Consider the following 15,471-nt stretch of genomic DNA (forward strand, 5'->3'; position numbering starts at 1 on the left):
TCCCGCCCAAAACAAGTATACGCCGGTGCCGGAGGAAAATGAAACCATATCTCCTCATCACCACGTTGTACCCCCTCGGGTAGATCGTTAGTTATGGTCTGAAGAAACAAATGTGTCAACATAGCATCTCCACCCGTATGTTGCACTTTCAGCCATGGCCCGAAGCAAGTATCCTCAAACAATTTTCTTTGTAGAGGTGTAAGCGTCGACGCAATTTTAGTGGCTAGGCTCAATTTATTCCTTAAGGTCAATGTAGCCGAAAAAAATTTCTACAAAAACAATAAACATACCAAGTTAGATATACCAAAAACTACAAATTATACACTATAAATAGACATGATATTAAACAGTGAAAACAAAGCCAAATATGTTTCAAACTAGCACGGTATTCACCAAAGTCATTATTCTATCATAGTTCACAAAATGCATCAGATAACATTCCAGAAGTAAGCACTTATATAAACATTTAAAAGGACAACATATAGGTTTAGTGCAGGTTCAAGGACAACATAAAGAGTAGTAGTTTATTCTTGAAACTTAAATTAGCAACACTGTGAAGTTAGTATTTGTCTTTGTTTTTTGGTTGAAATAATGTAATTCATTCAAGTTTCAATTTGCAGAATAAAAGAAGTTTCTGAAACTTAAATTCGTAACACGAATTTGGTGTTGCGATTTAGGGTTTCTTCAACAAAAAGACAAAACAAAGACAAATACTAACTTCACAGGGTTAAAGACTAAACAAATTTAGCAGTATTGGCAGCAACCGAATGAATTTAGCAATCTCAGTGAAATGGTTAATCTAATAATACAAAAATTTCAAAATAAAAATAAGAGATTAAAAAAACTAACCCTCGTGGTTGATTTTCCATTTCTGACCGTGAATGGTTGTGAGGGTTGATCTGAGAGATGGAGATAGACGGATTTAGTCGGAAATGGGGACGGATTTCGTCGGAGATGGGGACGGATGTCGTCGTAGAGAGTGAGAGATGGAGATGAGACTGAGTTGTGCTCTAGGGTTTTAGGTTAGTGGTGATTTGCGATAATACTGTTTACATTTGTGTTGCGAAATTAATATTATGTTTCGCGTAAAAACATTTGATTTTCGCGTTGCGAATTTGGAAAATCGTAATGCGATTTACATATTCGCGTTGCGAAATTGGAAACTGGGTTGCGAAATTGAAATTCGCGTTGCGAATTTGTTGGACATTTTTGACAAATCCAAAAAAAGTTAGTTAAATTCGTATATTATAAGACATTTTTTGTTACTGATGTTATTTTCTCTATTAAAAAGGATGGACCACTCATAACCGACATACCATCTTTCTTCCTTTTCATAATAATCCACTCTCCTTCCTTCAAACATCGACTACCGATGATTCTCTTACCGAATGGATAGGCCGAAGGGATAAGTTGAGACATGTTGTCCATTAAAATTTTCAAATTTTTTATATTTTATATGTATTTTATATTGATAATATACATAAAACCTCTAAGATTTATAAATTTAATTTATTCAAAATTTTTATAAATTTATCATCAAACACAAAATTTCACTAATATATCTGTACGTCTTGCAGAATATTGTTGTCCCGTAGCTATCTCTCAGTCGCAAACAAATTTGACTTTGGAGAAAGCTCAAGTTTTTCAACTCCTGCCCTCTTATTTTTCAACACCATTAATGGGGTTCATGGATTTCACCCAATAATTGGGGCTCTTTGGTGGGGTTGGACTGGTTTAAACGTGGCTACACTCCTTTTGCACCTTGTACGTCCCACATATACATGGGAGAAACTACACCAATGATCGTTTTTTCATTTGCCATTTGATTTTAAGATTTCATGTTAAAAAACTAGCCTTCCCAAAACAACAAAACTAGTATTTCGGCAAAAGGCCCAATTCGTAAAATAGAATTTGAGGGAGAAATCGATTGGTCCAATCTATCCAAGAAGGAAGAATTCGGGCTTTTGGCAAGAAATGAACAATGGGGTCAAGCCAGTATACAAAGCAACTGTAATTCTCGTCCCCCGAAAAAAAAAATCTGAACTTTCCCTGAAAATACCAAATTTGCTTCTTTGGGTTGATAACATATACAATAATGGCAGCTTCGGCTCTTTCTTCTTCTCTGAGTCTCTTTATATCTACTCGAACCAGACCCACGTCTAGTTCATCCATTTCTCCGAGGTACATGGTTTCTTCTGCTGCTTTTCACCGCATTTGGTAATTTTTTTTCCTGCTTGTGTGTTCTTTTAATCATCAGAAACTCGAGGAGGTTGACAGTCTCTGCTTTTCCATCCCCTTATGGAGATTCTTCTACAATGGGTAACTTCCCATTTCTTGAATTTAATCAATTTATGTTGCACCCTTTTGATTCTTTTAATTCTGCTTTATCTTTGGTTAAAATCTTTCAAGTGTAAGAAGATAAAGATTCAAATATACTATTGATTTTCTAAATGTGTAGTTATGTTTAATTGTTTATCTCATATTGTGCTTGCTTGTCAGTGTCTTTGTAGAGCTATAATTTTGTGTTAATTATGCTCAAGCTATTGTTTTAGGATATTCTGCTTTTGTACATATAAATTGGATTGTTGTGTTTTCAGGGTTATCTAGTAGAACTTCTGGTCTATCCTTGGAGATCAACAAGAAGGGTTTCCATGAGTCCGATCCAAGGTTCCTTACTCTTTTTGTTTCAGTTTTCATATTACTGCTACATGTCATTGATGCATATGAACGATGTATACGAAGTTTTTCGAGAATAAACCACTGGTAATATCTAGTTTTGGACTTCTAGTAATCTGTTTTAGTGGGATAAATTCGTTGATGGTTTAGGTATGAAGCTGAAACGCTTCCCGTAAACAACATTAGGAAGGAAAATCGTTTGATCTAATCGTTAGGTTTTGTTACCTTCCAACCTATAGTGTATGTTAGCTATTGGATGAGACAATGTTTGCACCCGTCTTCTAAACATACCATCAGTTTCTGTGTATATGATATTAGACATCATGATACTCCTATGTACAGCCATGATGCAATACAAGCTAAAACGGGGAATCCACCTGTGATGCCAGCAGAAATGACTCCGGGAGGGCCTTTGGACCTTTCAACTGTGTTATTCCGGAATCTTATCATCTTTATTGGTCAACCAGTCAATTCACAGGTTGCTCAAAGAGTTATATCACAGCTTGTGACTCTGGCCGCTATTAACGAGGATGCGGATATTCTGGTGTGGTCATATTTTTAGTAATCCTCTCTGCATTCGCTATTTTCCATTTGTTACCTAGGTTGTAGGGCTTTATATCCAGATTTCCAGAACCTGCTATGAGTTTATAACTTTAACCTATACCATGCCAGGTGTATTTGAACTGCCCCGGTGGAAGCACCTATTCGGTGTTGGCAATTTATGATGGCATGTCTTGGGTGAGATTTTAATCTTCATTTAGCCTTTTTTTCTTACCCATACCACTTCATATTATGAATATCAGTTTCTATTTTGATGAAAATGCCACTGCATACTTTATTCAATCGTCTTATTTTGCAAGCATTGATTCATCATTATTTCAGATAAAGCCAAAGGTGGGCACAGTTTGTTTCGGAGTAGCTGCAAGCCAAGGAGCACTCCTCCTTGCTGGTGGAGAGAAGGGGATGCGTTATGCAATGCCAAATGCACGCATAATGATACACCAACCGCAAAGTGGATGTGGGGTATGATTTGGCTTCGTTTACATTCTAGTTGCTGCATTTAGAAAACAAAACTTGGTAAAGGTGGATGAAAAGATTTGAAATGGATAGTACAACATATCTGTTTTACTTGTTCAAGAGGAATGGTTATTACTATAACAGAAGTATTAATTTTCGGAATATTCTTGCGAAAACTATAATTCAATCATCATTTGTAAGTGAAGAAATTTCATTCTTGATCGATTGCTCATTATGTGATTTTGCAACAGCTAATGTACCTGGAGATATTTCCTTCCGGATCTGCTTGTTCTTGTTAGATCGATGCTAAAGCCTTAAATTTAAAACATTGTGGATTTCTTTTATAGTTGATATTTTAGATGGTACCGAATGCTTTCTCGTGACAATAATTTTAACAGAACATTCTATGTTATTTATTCCAATTAAAGCTTTGAATTATTAGTTTAAAAATGTTTGTTTTCTTGCTTCTCTTTCATTGTTCTATGATATCCCGGGTAGACGACGTGGTTAACTTACATCATTTCTCGGATATCCCGGCTTTTCGTATACCACTGACTCCCGATGCCTCTTTGATTTTGTTGATTAGTTTTCACCTTTCCCTGTTGGTATTTTGGTGCACGTTTTGCCGTAGAAGATAAGCTCATGCATCTTGTAACAAATTTGATGACCCTAAACCATTTTGAAGTTCTTGAACTCTCTGTAACAAGCTTGAAATTTGATCTAATTATCGATGTACTTATTGAAATCGGTCAGGGCACGACACTAGTTCTTATTGAATTGATTTTTCCACATGTTATTTCATTTTGAAGGGCAATGTTGAAGATGTCCGACGTCAAGTGAATGAAGCAGTTCAATCTCGCCATGTAATTCCGTCTTCCTTTTATTTTGCAGTAAGCTACCAACGGATCATGTTGGTCAAACTCCTTGTTATGCCTTTTTTTTTTGCAGAAAATCGACAAAATGTACGCAGCTTTCACCGGCCAACCACTCGAGAAAGTGCAACAATACACAGAGAGGGACCGCTTCTTATCCGTATCCGAGGTAATGCTGTTTCCTGGTTTTCCGTAAACACTATGCCCGACGCTTGTTCTTGCTTCGTTCGAGTAGGGGGAAAACGATAATGACCGCCAGGGTCGAACCGATTTTCCATTTGCTAAGGCATGTCACTTTCAACAATTGAAAGAAAGACTGACCGGTGTGCTCATCTTTGACAGGCTTTGGAGTTTGGACTCATAGATGGTGTGCTTGAAACAGAATATTGAACTCAGTTTGGGGTTCGAGTCATCCATTGCTATGCTCTGCAAATTCTAGACCTTACTTTCATGGTTAGTGGAGAAATGGGCTTAGTTCATAGTTAAGATGTTTGCATAACAGTTGTAAGGCAAAGTGGTGCATATTTTCAGTACAAAGCTTAGCTTGTTATGCATCATATGATTTTAGGGTGAGTGTTGGATCAAGTTGAGTAAAAAAATTGCGATTTATTCGAGTTGATAAGTCTTATTTATAATTCAAATTTTATTTGAATTTTTTAATCGAGTAGTTCGAGTTTCTGTTTAAATTTAATTACAAATATTTATAATATTACAGAATTATTTGATTTAGATTTATAGGGTTATATATATATATATATATATATAATTTTCATACATGATATACAATTAAAATTAGACTCAAACTTGAAACCCTAAACCTAAAATAATAATAAAATTATAGAAAATCATAAAATTAAACATATCAAATTCACAAAACTTATACTTGCATACTATTATCGTGTAAGATAGATATTGTGTTAAAAAAATTTATTTCCTTAAACCCTAAATCTTAAATTATAGAATATTATTTTGTTAAGTATCTCGACTATTAAGAGTTATAAATTGTTCACCCGACTAGATATTTTGTTAAGTATCTCGACTATTAAAAGTTATAAATTGTTCACCCGACTAGAGATTATGCTCCAAACTATTCATTTTCCATAAAAAAAATTGACGATTGTCTGAGCTAAACATTAACATGATGACTGAGATACGATAGTCGTTTGATATTATGTGATTATATTTTTATCATATCACAATTAGCGTATTAACGTTTAACTCAAAATACTGCCAACTTTTTAACAAAAAAGAACGAGTTTGAGACATAATGAATAGTCAGATGATCATTTTGTAACTTTGAATAGTCGAAGGACTTAATAAAATAGTATATTGTTGTTGAGGGACCATTTATGTACTTTACCTATATTCATCTCTAGTTAGTTAATATGTTTTTTATCTATCATCTAATTTCATTCTTTTTTAAAGATTTATGGATTGAAATTAACCTTCTACTTACCTTACACATCTTGATTTAATTTAGTAACAGTTCACATTAAATTTATTTAAAGTTCGAAGATCGAACACGATAATTTTGACGGAAATAAAAGAAATGAAATGAAACACCTTCTTTAGCCATCAAAATCAACGACGGAACTGGCGAAGATATCGATCATATCCTCGTTAACAGGGAAAGTGGTGTTCGCTGTTATCCTTTGTTTGGCGGAATCCACCAACTCGTCCGCTTGATCACAAGCCGCTTTGAACGCCTCCCATTTCTTCTTAAAGCTTTCTAAGGCAGCATCGGCCGCCGCCTGATCGTCATCGGAGGCCGCTTTCGATTCCAACACGGTGGTCGCAGCAGTTACGAACTCTTGGTAAGCATTCTCTAAGCAATCCACGACCTTGTCCATCACTCTTTGAAATCAAACTACGAAAATCAAATAAAAAAAGAGTATTTTAATGATTTATTTAAGTATTTTTTTTACTGCCAATTTAAAACCAAATATAACGATTCTGATAGAATGAGAAACCGAATCGACAAAAAGGATCCATAAACCCTAATTTAAACAATAATTATCTAATTTTCTCATAAAACTGAATAATTTTATTTTTGAAATAGGATAAAATAAACGCATTTAGCATATAAATCCGTAAAAATTACCTTTTAAATTGAAAAAAAAAACTGAAGTTAACGAAGACGAAAGAGGAGAAGAAATTTGAAGTATAAAATTGAAATCAGTGGGAGAGGTAGGATCAAGATATCGTTACTCCCTTTGATTTGTCATCTTCTTCATATATGGTAATTACTCATAAATTAAATCAAAAAATGGGTAAAGCATATCGGATACCTTTGAATTTTAGATGTTATCTTTTAATATCACTTATTTTTAATTGTTTTAATATGGTATTAAATTATATATTTGATAGAATTTAAATGATTCTTCTTATTTGGATACGTTTAGTATTTAAATTATCGGTTTTAGTCTGTTTTAGAACATAAACTTTTAATTTTCTCAAAATCATACATGAAGTTTAGTTTTTGTTTCATTTTAGTTCCACTGTTCAAAATGTAACGTTAAATTTTGAATTTTTTTTAAAGTTTAGGTACTAAAATGGACAAAATTTGATAATTTAGGTAATAAATGCGTTAAGCTTTTAACAGTGAGGTACTAAAATGAAATAAAAATTAAACATTAGGTATGATTTTGAAAAATTGGAAGTTTAAGTACTAAAATGGATCAACATTGATAGTTTAGGTACTAAATGCATAGTTTACCCTTTTTATTTTTGTAAGATAAAGTTATTTTTTAAAAATAAATATAATTTTAAAAATAAATAGAATAATATTTTTTATTAAGCTAAGGTGATTACAAAGTAGTATATATTCTAAATACTCTCAACCATTTTCAATGAAAGATCAATTACCCTGCTATAGCCGCTGGTGCTCGAACCTGTGACCTCTAGGAACAATAACAATTCTTTTAACCAATGAGATAAATTGATTCGTGCATAAATAGAATAATATTAATTTAAAAAAAAGTCAATGTTCATTTCTCATAATATTTTGAAAATAATTTTTTTATTATCATCCAATTTACTATTTAATTATTAATAATAATTTTTATTTCATCTCTACACTTTTCTAATTAATAGAACTTTTAAATGTTAAAAGTTTACAAAAGAAATATCGGATTTATTAGATATAATATGGTAAATAATAAATTATATTGTTAAAATTATATATAATTTAAAGAAAGTTATGCTACATTTTGTGTCACTGTCTAAATTTTATTATTATTTAAAAGAATATATAGATAAATATTCAATTAGATTTTCTAATTCAACTCATCAAATGATCTAGGTATGAATGTTGATCTCTACAGAAGTCCCGATTTCAAGCAGTAACATTTTTCAGGATGTGTTGTCAATAGTTTAACAAAGTTATAAACAAATATTAACTTATAATTATCCTAAACTATTAAATTTTTTAAATTTTTTAAATTTTAAATTTTAATTTATTTTAATTTTCTATTATTATCTATATTTTAATTTTTAAATTAATATCTTGACTCTTTTTAATTATAAATATTATAATAATAATATTTTGTAAAATTTATTTAATTAATTATATTTTAAATTATAAATGTTATTTCTTTACACAATGCATGTTAACAAATTATATTATATATTTTATTAATCAATATAAATTATATTAATATTCAACTAATTATTATCAAAGTTTTTTTATATTTTAACCATGGAAAGTTAAAAAATATTATTAAATATAAAAATAAGTTAGTAAACAAATTATTAAATTTGATTTTTTTTAAATTTATTTTCATGCAATTTTAATAACTAAATAATTTTTTTGAAGAAAAATAATCTGATTTGAACAATATTCTAACCCTAACATTTGAAGATATCATTACTCACTCTAAATAACATTTTGAAAATTGAATAAAATGTCTGTTATCATTCAATCTACTACGTCTCTTATATTTCTTAATCTCTACTCTTACTTTAAAATGTCTATTATAATTTGTTTATTATTAAAATATAGATATATATTTAATTATATTTTAATTTTAATTTACTTTGATTTTATTATCTTATTTTTTGTTATTAAATATATTTTATCTCAATATTCTAACACTTTTCCTAACTGTAAATATTATAATAACAATAATATTAATGAATTAATGTTTAATTGACATAATAAAATTACATCTACATATATGATAAATACATAGCCTCCATACTAAATAAATAAATTGAACGAAACTAGAAAAAGCACAATAATTTACAAAAAAATAATTATTAAATATAAAAATAGTTTATAATAAATAATTATTTTAATTTTAATTTCACATAATTTAATAATTAAATAAAACTTTTGAAAAAAAATAATCTGATTTTGGGATATCCTAACCCTAACATTTGAAGATATCACAAGATATCGTTACTCACTTTTTATAACATTTTGAAAATTTTAAAAATTTTAATATCATCCAATATACTCAGTTTTTGAATACATTATCACTCTCTCAATTTAAAGACTGCATTTTACAGTTTATCACTCTTATGAAATCATGACGAGAAAAAGAAAGAACAATGGTGAATGTGATCAAGAATGTGAACAAGTTTCCAGGAAGTTAGAAGAATCCAATAAAGAAGAAGATGAAGATTTCTTAGAATTAACTTTATGTAACGGGTCATTGAGGAATGCAGAGCCACCCTCAAAGCGGTCTCCTACTCCGCCGTCTCCGGTTTTATCATTGCAACCATCATTGTCGTCCCAACAAATAACACCTTTAACTCTACCACCACAACAGCCGCCGTTATCTCAACAAGTAATTTCTCCAATTTTATCATTGTCGAGTCAACAACCACCATCACCACCGCCCAATCAAGTTTCTCGGCCTTCAATACCTCAGCAGTTCACCCAACAAATGATTTCTTCTTCCTTTGCACTCAGGCTATCAAACTCCCATCCTCTTTTCAACGATGAGACTATCGTGTCACATTCTTCCTCTTCTGTCCCTCTCTTTTATCCCCAAGAGTCAGTTTCTCCACTGTCTCCAGCAGCGGCTGAATCCGTCCCCATCTCGAGTACTGGCACCGGCACTACCCGGGGCGCACGTGCACGGAGCAGGAACTCTACACAAGCACCACGAGAAGGGAAAATCGAGACGATAACTCCTCCATTCCCCTGGGCCACCGAGTATCGAGCCACGGTTCACACCCTCAACCATCTGCTGTCCCAAGACATCTTCACCATCACCGGCGAGGTTCAATGCAAGAGGTGCGAGAGAAAGTTCGAGACGGCTTACGATTTGGAACAAAAGTTCAATGAAATCGGGACCTTCATAGCGCAAAACAGGAACGCCATGCACGACAGGGCTCCAGAAATCTGGATGAACCCGGCGCTACCGAAATGCGAGCTCTGCAACCAAGTGAACAGCGCAAAACCATTGATTCCAGAGGAGAAGGAATCCATCAACTGGCTGTTCTTGTTCCTGGGACAGATGATCGGATGCTGTACTCTCGAGCAGTTAAAGTATTTTTGCAAGCACACCAAGAACCATTGCACTGGTGCCAAAGATAGGGTTGTTTATCTGGCTTACCTTTCTATCTGCAAACAACTAGACCCTACCGGTCCCTTTACCAGGTAAGCTTAAGATCATCATGCACATAGTACTAAATTGCAAATGCGGTTACCATATCGTAATGATATTAAAAAATGTTACGATACAATCGTTACGATGTGTTGGCGCCGATCATTTAGTACTGTGATCGTGCATGTAATATTGCAGCAGAATTGCAGGGTGAGTGGTGAATTTACAGGGACAGCTTAACTTGATCGATTATTTTAGTCACGGTGTTTCTTCTATAATCCAGGTGTTTAGGAACCAAATTGTCTTTTTTAGCATTCGAGTTTATGAGACGTTTTATGTCTCAAACTTTATTTGAATTTTTTTCCGAGTTGAATGTATGAACTTCGAGTTGAGTTGTTCGAGCTTATATATAAATTTAATCGCAATTATTTATAATATTATGATACGAATTGGTCCTAATTTATAAACTTTCTTTAAAGATATACATGTGTAGTTGTCCATATTTTTTTGCATTGTAGTGTATCATATACAATATAAAATTATAATATTACTTTTTCAAATAAGATATTTTGAGTATAAAGTATTGATGGGAGTATAAAAGAGTCAATGAATTGATGAGAAGAAAAAATTTGTAAAAACATACAGTCAAAAGACTAAATTGAATAAAATACAATGTTAATAGACTAAATTCGAAAAAGAGTGAAATTATAGTTAAAATTAAGAATTGAAGTTATATAGGCATTCTATAATGGTAGGGAAGCATGTAGTTTAAATTTTGTTAAAACGAGTGATGAATTGAAGAAATGAGAAAATTATGCAAAATCGAAGAAGTAGATTGAAAAAAATGGGAAATAATAAAACCCTGAAGCAATGCAATTTGGTATATGTTTCGAAAGCGATCAGTAACTTGAATTGTCGGATACACAAGTGTCTCAATTAGGCCCTTATTTTACCTAATAAAAATAAATTATATTTAGAGGTTTGATTAAGTTCGAATTTTATTTAAAAGACGAATCGAGTTTTACATAGAATGGGGATCTCTTAAATCTGGGTCAAGTGTAAACTAAATTTTTTCGGTTGAATTCGGGTTTAGACCAAAAACATGGGCACAAACATCATCACATTGGCTTAGGCATGAACGCCCCTACCTACATGTGCACAAACCGCATCACATTGGATCACTTTGTAAGGTAAGTAACTTCTTTGCGTCGAAACATAGACGTATCATCAGTACGGTGTTGCTTATACTCGACAACGGATTGCCATGCTTCAGCAGGGCGGCCCCATCAGATATTGTCGCAAGAGATTTGTACCGTCACACTCACACATGCTGTGATGTTGTCCATGAGGAGAATATTGAAATAATAATAATAATAATTAGTATAATTTATTATGATAATAAAAATTGACTTGTTTGTAATATGTGCTTAATTTTCTTGTTAGGTAATTGGTCAAAATACAGCTTTGTAATCATCGTTTATTATTTGTAATCATCGTTTATTAATGAAATAGCAATTTGTACCGTCTGTTAGTAATATTTTATTTTATCAAAACATTTTAGACTTGGTTGATCCTCAATAAGAAGAATCGCGAGTTCCTTCATAAAAATATAATGTCAGATCAATTTCATATTTAATGTCCAAGTAAACATGCAGAAATGCTAAAAATACTAGACATTTTCGGATTAACTTGCCTATTTCGGTGCCTTCATGTCATAATTTGACGAAACAAATCACAAAATCAAATTCAGGACGTCGAAAAACGTATAAAATGAGGTTTTCAGTCAAAATCAACGCCGACCAAGGTCTATATCTTTTACTTAAAATGAATCCTCCAAAAGGAATTTTTTAGTTATTATTAATTCATGATTTAATAAGATATAATATAATTAAGACTTTTTTATTAATTTGATACGATTATAAGAGATTTTAAGGCTTTCGTACGTGTAAGAAATCCCGAGAGGCATAGATCGTCATTCGCATATTTTCTTACGTGACATTAGTTCGGACAAAATCTCTTAAAGATGCGGATGAAAATTCACGTTGATCAATAATATTAAAATGAGAATGTCTGACATATAATTATTGGTTGTACATGTGATATTTCAGTAAAAACGCCTACATTTCCCACCTCAAACTTCGTTTTCATGGGGATATTATTTAAGAAAAAGAAAATTAAAAATATTTTTTTTAAAATGAAAAACTAATTTTCCCCACCTCATAATCTAAAGCTCAGAGACTACTTACATAATTACTAAACTACCCCTTACATAGTAACAGTGTTCCCTAGCTGAATCTCACCGTTACTCGTTCCATCGTCACGGTTAAATTCCTTCGTTGTTGTCTTCATCTCCTTCAGCTTCTTAGCCTCTTTCCTCCACCCGATAAATTTACCGAAAAGCCCTTCCATTTCCTCCAACGTTTTCCCCTGCGTCTCCGGATAACACGTGTAGAAAAACAAAGTCGCCACCGTCGCGATCCCGGCGAACAAGAAAAACGCGCCGCCGATCGATATCGCCTTGTACAACGAAATGAACGTCATGGATATGACACCGCTGGTCACCCTGTTAACAGCAACTCCGATACTTGCTCCTTGCGCGCGTAGCCTCAACGGGAAGATCTCCGAGCTGTATACCCACGTGATCGGCCCCATACCTATGGAGAACAGAGCCACGTAGGCCAGAATCATCGTGATGCATAACACGATGGCCCACGTGACTTTCTCGTTGGAATGGCCGATTACGGTCAACGAGAAGCCGAGCGTTGTCAGTGACGCCACCATGCCGATTATGCTGCTGAGGAGCAACGGTCGCCGTCCGATTCTGTCGAGTAAGAACGTGGCTACCAAAATGAAGATCGTTTTCACGAATCCGACGGCTACGGTTGCGAGTAGCTTCTGGTCGGAAGAAGTGATCCCCACTTTCTCGAAGATCCTCGGACTGTACAAAACGACGGCGTCTATGCCGGAAGCTTGCTGGAAGAAATGAATCCCAATGCCGCAAATCAAGACGTGGCGAACGGCGGGTGTGGGGTATAAAAGTAATTCTCTCCACACGCCTTCGCCGTGGGATTGTTTTCGGACCTGAACGACGTCGTCGGTGCAGTCTTGTGGGATTCCGGCTGCTTGTTTGATGTCACTGAGTCTAAGCTCGGCTTCTTCAATGGTGTCCGATGTCTTGTCCAGCACTTTCTTCGCTTCACCGAGTCGGCCTTGCATAACGAGCCAACGCGGCGACTCGGGCATCGCTAAAACGCCGACGGCCAAGAAAACCGATGGGATTGCTCCGACGCCGAGCATCAGCCGCCACCCTAAGTCAGTTCTCAGCTTCGAAAATGCATAGTTCGAAACGTAACCCAGTAATATTCCGCCATTAATGAACACCTACAATTACAAAACAAAATTTCATATATACTTGCACATGCATATATATACACTCCTATATAAATATGAAAGACCGGAGTTTTTAGTACCTCGGGGAATGAGGTGAGGAAGCCGCGAGAGGAAGCGGGGGAGACTTCGGCGGTGTAAACGGGGGCAATCATGAGAGCAAACCCGACGCCGATTCCGGCAACAAAACGACCAACCATTAAGAAAGCGTAGTCCGTAGCGAATCCCATGAGGAGTGCTCCCACGAAGAAAATGGCACCGGCGACGATAATAGTGTAACGACGGCCTATCCAATCGGAGATCCGACCGGCGGCGCATGAACCCACTAAACAGTACAGGTTTAGAATACCCGTAACGATTTCGGCTTGAACGTCGCTGATTTTCAGGTCCTTTTGTATGAAGATAATAGCTCCACTCATTACGCCAATGTCTACACACACATCATGCCAAAAAAAAAATCAAAACATAAAATTTACCCAGTTTTTTTCTTCTTCTATGCTTAAGCTGTGAACTTGACTTACCATAACCGAGTAAGATTGAAGTTAAAGAAGCAAGTATGGCACAAGCGAAAGCAAACTTGTTTCTCTTAGGTATATTTGCAGGCTCAAAATCTGCAAGGGTTTTGTTGTCTGCTATAGCTGGTTGAGTCGAAAGGCCAGCCATGTTTGGTAGACGAGAAAAAAGGAAAGGGAAAGGGAAAGAAAAAACTGAGCTGGTGGTGGAGGAGAATACAGTAAAATTACAGATTCAGACCAGCCATGAATCTGCTATGCAGAGCCCAGTGTTGAGATGCAGAGTTTGCTTAAATAGACCAGAAGCTTTCTTTTACTTCGTGAACCACTAAGTCAAATTTACTTATGTGTTGAATCAATGTATTGTTTCGTTAAATTAATTATTACTGAATTATTTAGAGATAAAAAATAAAAGCGTTGAATGCTGAATGATTTTATTCATAGCTAAACAAACAACTTCTAACTTTCTAAAAAAATTATCAAATAAATATTAAATTTATTAAATTATTATAAAAACAATTAAAATATTAAAATGACAATAAATTTAATATTTATTAAATTTATTAAATTATTATAAAAACAATTAAAATACTAAAATGATAATAAATTTAATATTTATTAAATTTATTAAATTATTATAAAAACAATTAAAATATTAAAATGATAATAAATTTAATAATTATTTTACCATAATTTAATAAATTTAAGGGTAGAGTACATAAACGGTCCCCAAATATAAAATATTATTTTATCAAATCCATATTTTTAACGAAAAGTGATGAGTTTAAAATATAATGAATAGTCGTGTGACTAATTTTTAATGGTCATCATTTTATACATTTCACCTTTTTTAAAAATCTATTTTATTTTATTTTTTTGAATCAGTGACTTATATCTGATTTATTTATTATCAAATCTAGATCGAATTTTACATAAATCCATTATAGAGGCGGTTTTCCCAGCCTAATTTTCTCTATATGCAAACATCAAAAATTGAAAATCTAGATCGGATTTTAAACCAACTAGTTATTGATTTCTTAGTATATTTTATCAATAAACCCTCAGTTCTGCTGTCTTATGGTACAAGACTCTTGTGCAAGCTAGCTGTCTTTATAATATTGATACGTTGGACAATAATGTTTTATTTTATAAAATTTAAATCTAATTTTAATCTTATTTAGAGCAAAATGCAAAAATTTAAGAGAAAGAAGAATATTTTTAATAAATTTATAATTTAAGAAAATATAAAAAAATAAAAATAAATAATTTAACCATCCAACCAAATATAATTACTAGGATAATTATATTCTTATATATAAAATTCAGGATTTTTTTTACACCCTCTCTTATTTTAAGTCAATAAGTCAACTCCAGAAGGAAGGGGTGGACAGCTTATCCAAATGATCTCCCACCTGTTTGTCCAATCGCCAGTCCACAACTTCTGATTTCTCA

The 15,471-nt window shown here is 33.3% G+C and overlaps 3 protein-coding genes across 3 annotated transcripts; 2 read left to right on the plus strand and 1 right to left on the minus strand.

Moving 5' to 3' along the window:
• The first annotated feature begins 2,080 nt into the window (after positions 1-2,080).
• Positions 2,081-5,028, plus strand: LOC120171470 (ATP-dependent Clp protease proteolytic subunit 6, chloroplastic-like). The gene is made up of 9 exons (XM_039179179.1): positions 2,081-2,181; positions 2,258-2,319; positions 2,598-2,667; positions 3,019-3,220; positions 3,349-3,414; positions 3,559-3,699; positions 4,503-4,556; positions 4,642-4,734; positions 4,908-5,028. Exons 1-9 carry the CDS (start codon positions 2,096-2,098, stop codon positions 4,953-4,955), a joined length of 822 nt encoding a protein of 273 aa, XP_039035110.1. The 5' UTR covers positions 2,081-2,095; the 3' UTR covers positions 4,956-5,028.
• A 4,066-nt stretch (positions 5,029-9,094) lies between these two features.
• LOC120171555 lies at positions 9,095-10,177 on the plus strand. The gene has a single exon (XM_039179238.1). It carries the CDS (start codon positions 9,095-9,097, stop codon positions 10,175-10,177), a length of 1,083 nt encoding a protein of 360 aa, XP_039035169.1.
• A 1,993-nt stretch (positions 10,178-12,170) lies between these two features.
• Positions 12,171-14,283, minus strand: LOC120171407 (polyol transporter 5-like). The gene is made up of 3 exons (XM_039179110.1): positions 14,029-14,283; positions 13,591-13,937; positions 12,171-13,501 (listed from the first exon to the last, which is right to left on the minus strand). The coding sequence occupies exons 1-3, from the start codon at positions 14,168-14,170 to the stop codon at positions 12,386-12,388; spliced, it is 1,605 nt and encodes a 534-aa protein (XP_039035041.1). The 5' UTR covers positions 14,171-14,283; the 3' UTR covers positions 12,171-12,385.
• Between the last annotated feature and the right edge of the window lie 1,188 nt (positions 14,284-15,471).

Source organism: Hibiscus syriacus, unplaced genomic scaffold (genome assembly GCF_006381635.1).
Source record: "Hibiscus syriacus cultivar Baekdansim isolate YM2019G1 unplaced genomic scaffold, ASM638163v2 tig00111834_pilon, whole genome shotgun sequence".
In the NCBI taxonomy this organism is placed as follows: domain Eukaryota; kingdom Viridiplantae; phylum Streptophyta; class Magnoliopsida; order Malvales; family Malvaceae; genus Hibiscus; species Hibiscus syriacus.

What these genes read in the sequence shown, in the direction of transcription:
- LOC120171407 (XM_039179110.1), bottom strand. Translation starts at nt 14,170, where the DNA reads ATGGCTGGCCTTTCGACTCAACCAGCTATAGCAGACAACAAAACCCTT. An exon ending in TTCAATCTTACTCGGTTATG is followed by an intron (nt 13,938 to 14,028) that starts GTAAGTCAAGTT and finishes ATGTGTGTGTAG; the next exon opens with ACATTGGCGTAATGAGTGGA. An exon ending in TCCTCACCTCATTCCCCGAG is followed by an intron (nt 13,502 to 13,590) that starts GTACTAAAAACT and finishes TTGTAATTGTAG; the next exon opens with GTGTTCATTAATGGCGGAAT.
- LOC120171470 (XM_039179179.1), top strand. Translation starts at nt 2,096, where the DNA reads ATGGCAGCTTCGGCTCTTTCTTCTTCTCTGAGTCTCTTTATATCTACT. An exon ending in TTTATGATGGCATGTCTTGG is followed by an intron (nt 3,415 to 3,558) that starts GTGAGATTTTAA and finishes TCATTATTTCAG; the next exon opens with ATAAAGCCAAAGGTGGGCAC. An exon ending in AACCGCAAAGTGGATGTGGG is followed by an intron (nt 3,700 to 4,502) that starts GTATGATTTGGC and finishes TTCATTTTGAAG; the next exon opens with GGCAATGTTGAAGATGTCCG.
- LOC120171555 (XM_039179238.1), top strand. Translation starts at nt 9,095, where the DNA reads ATGACGAGAAAAAGAAAGAACAATGGTGAATGTGATCAAGAATGTGAA.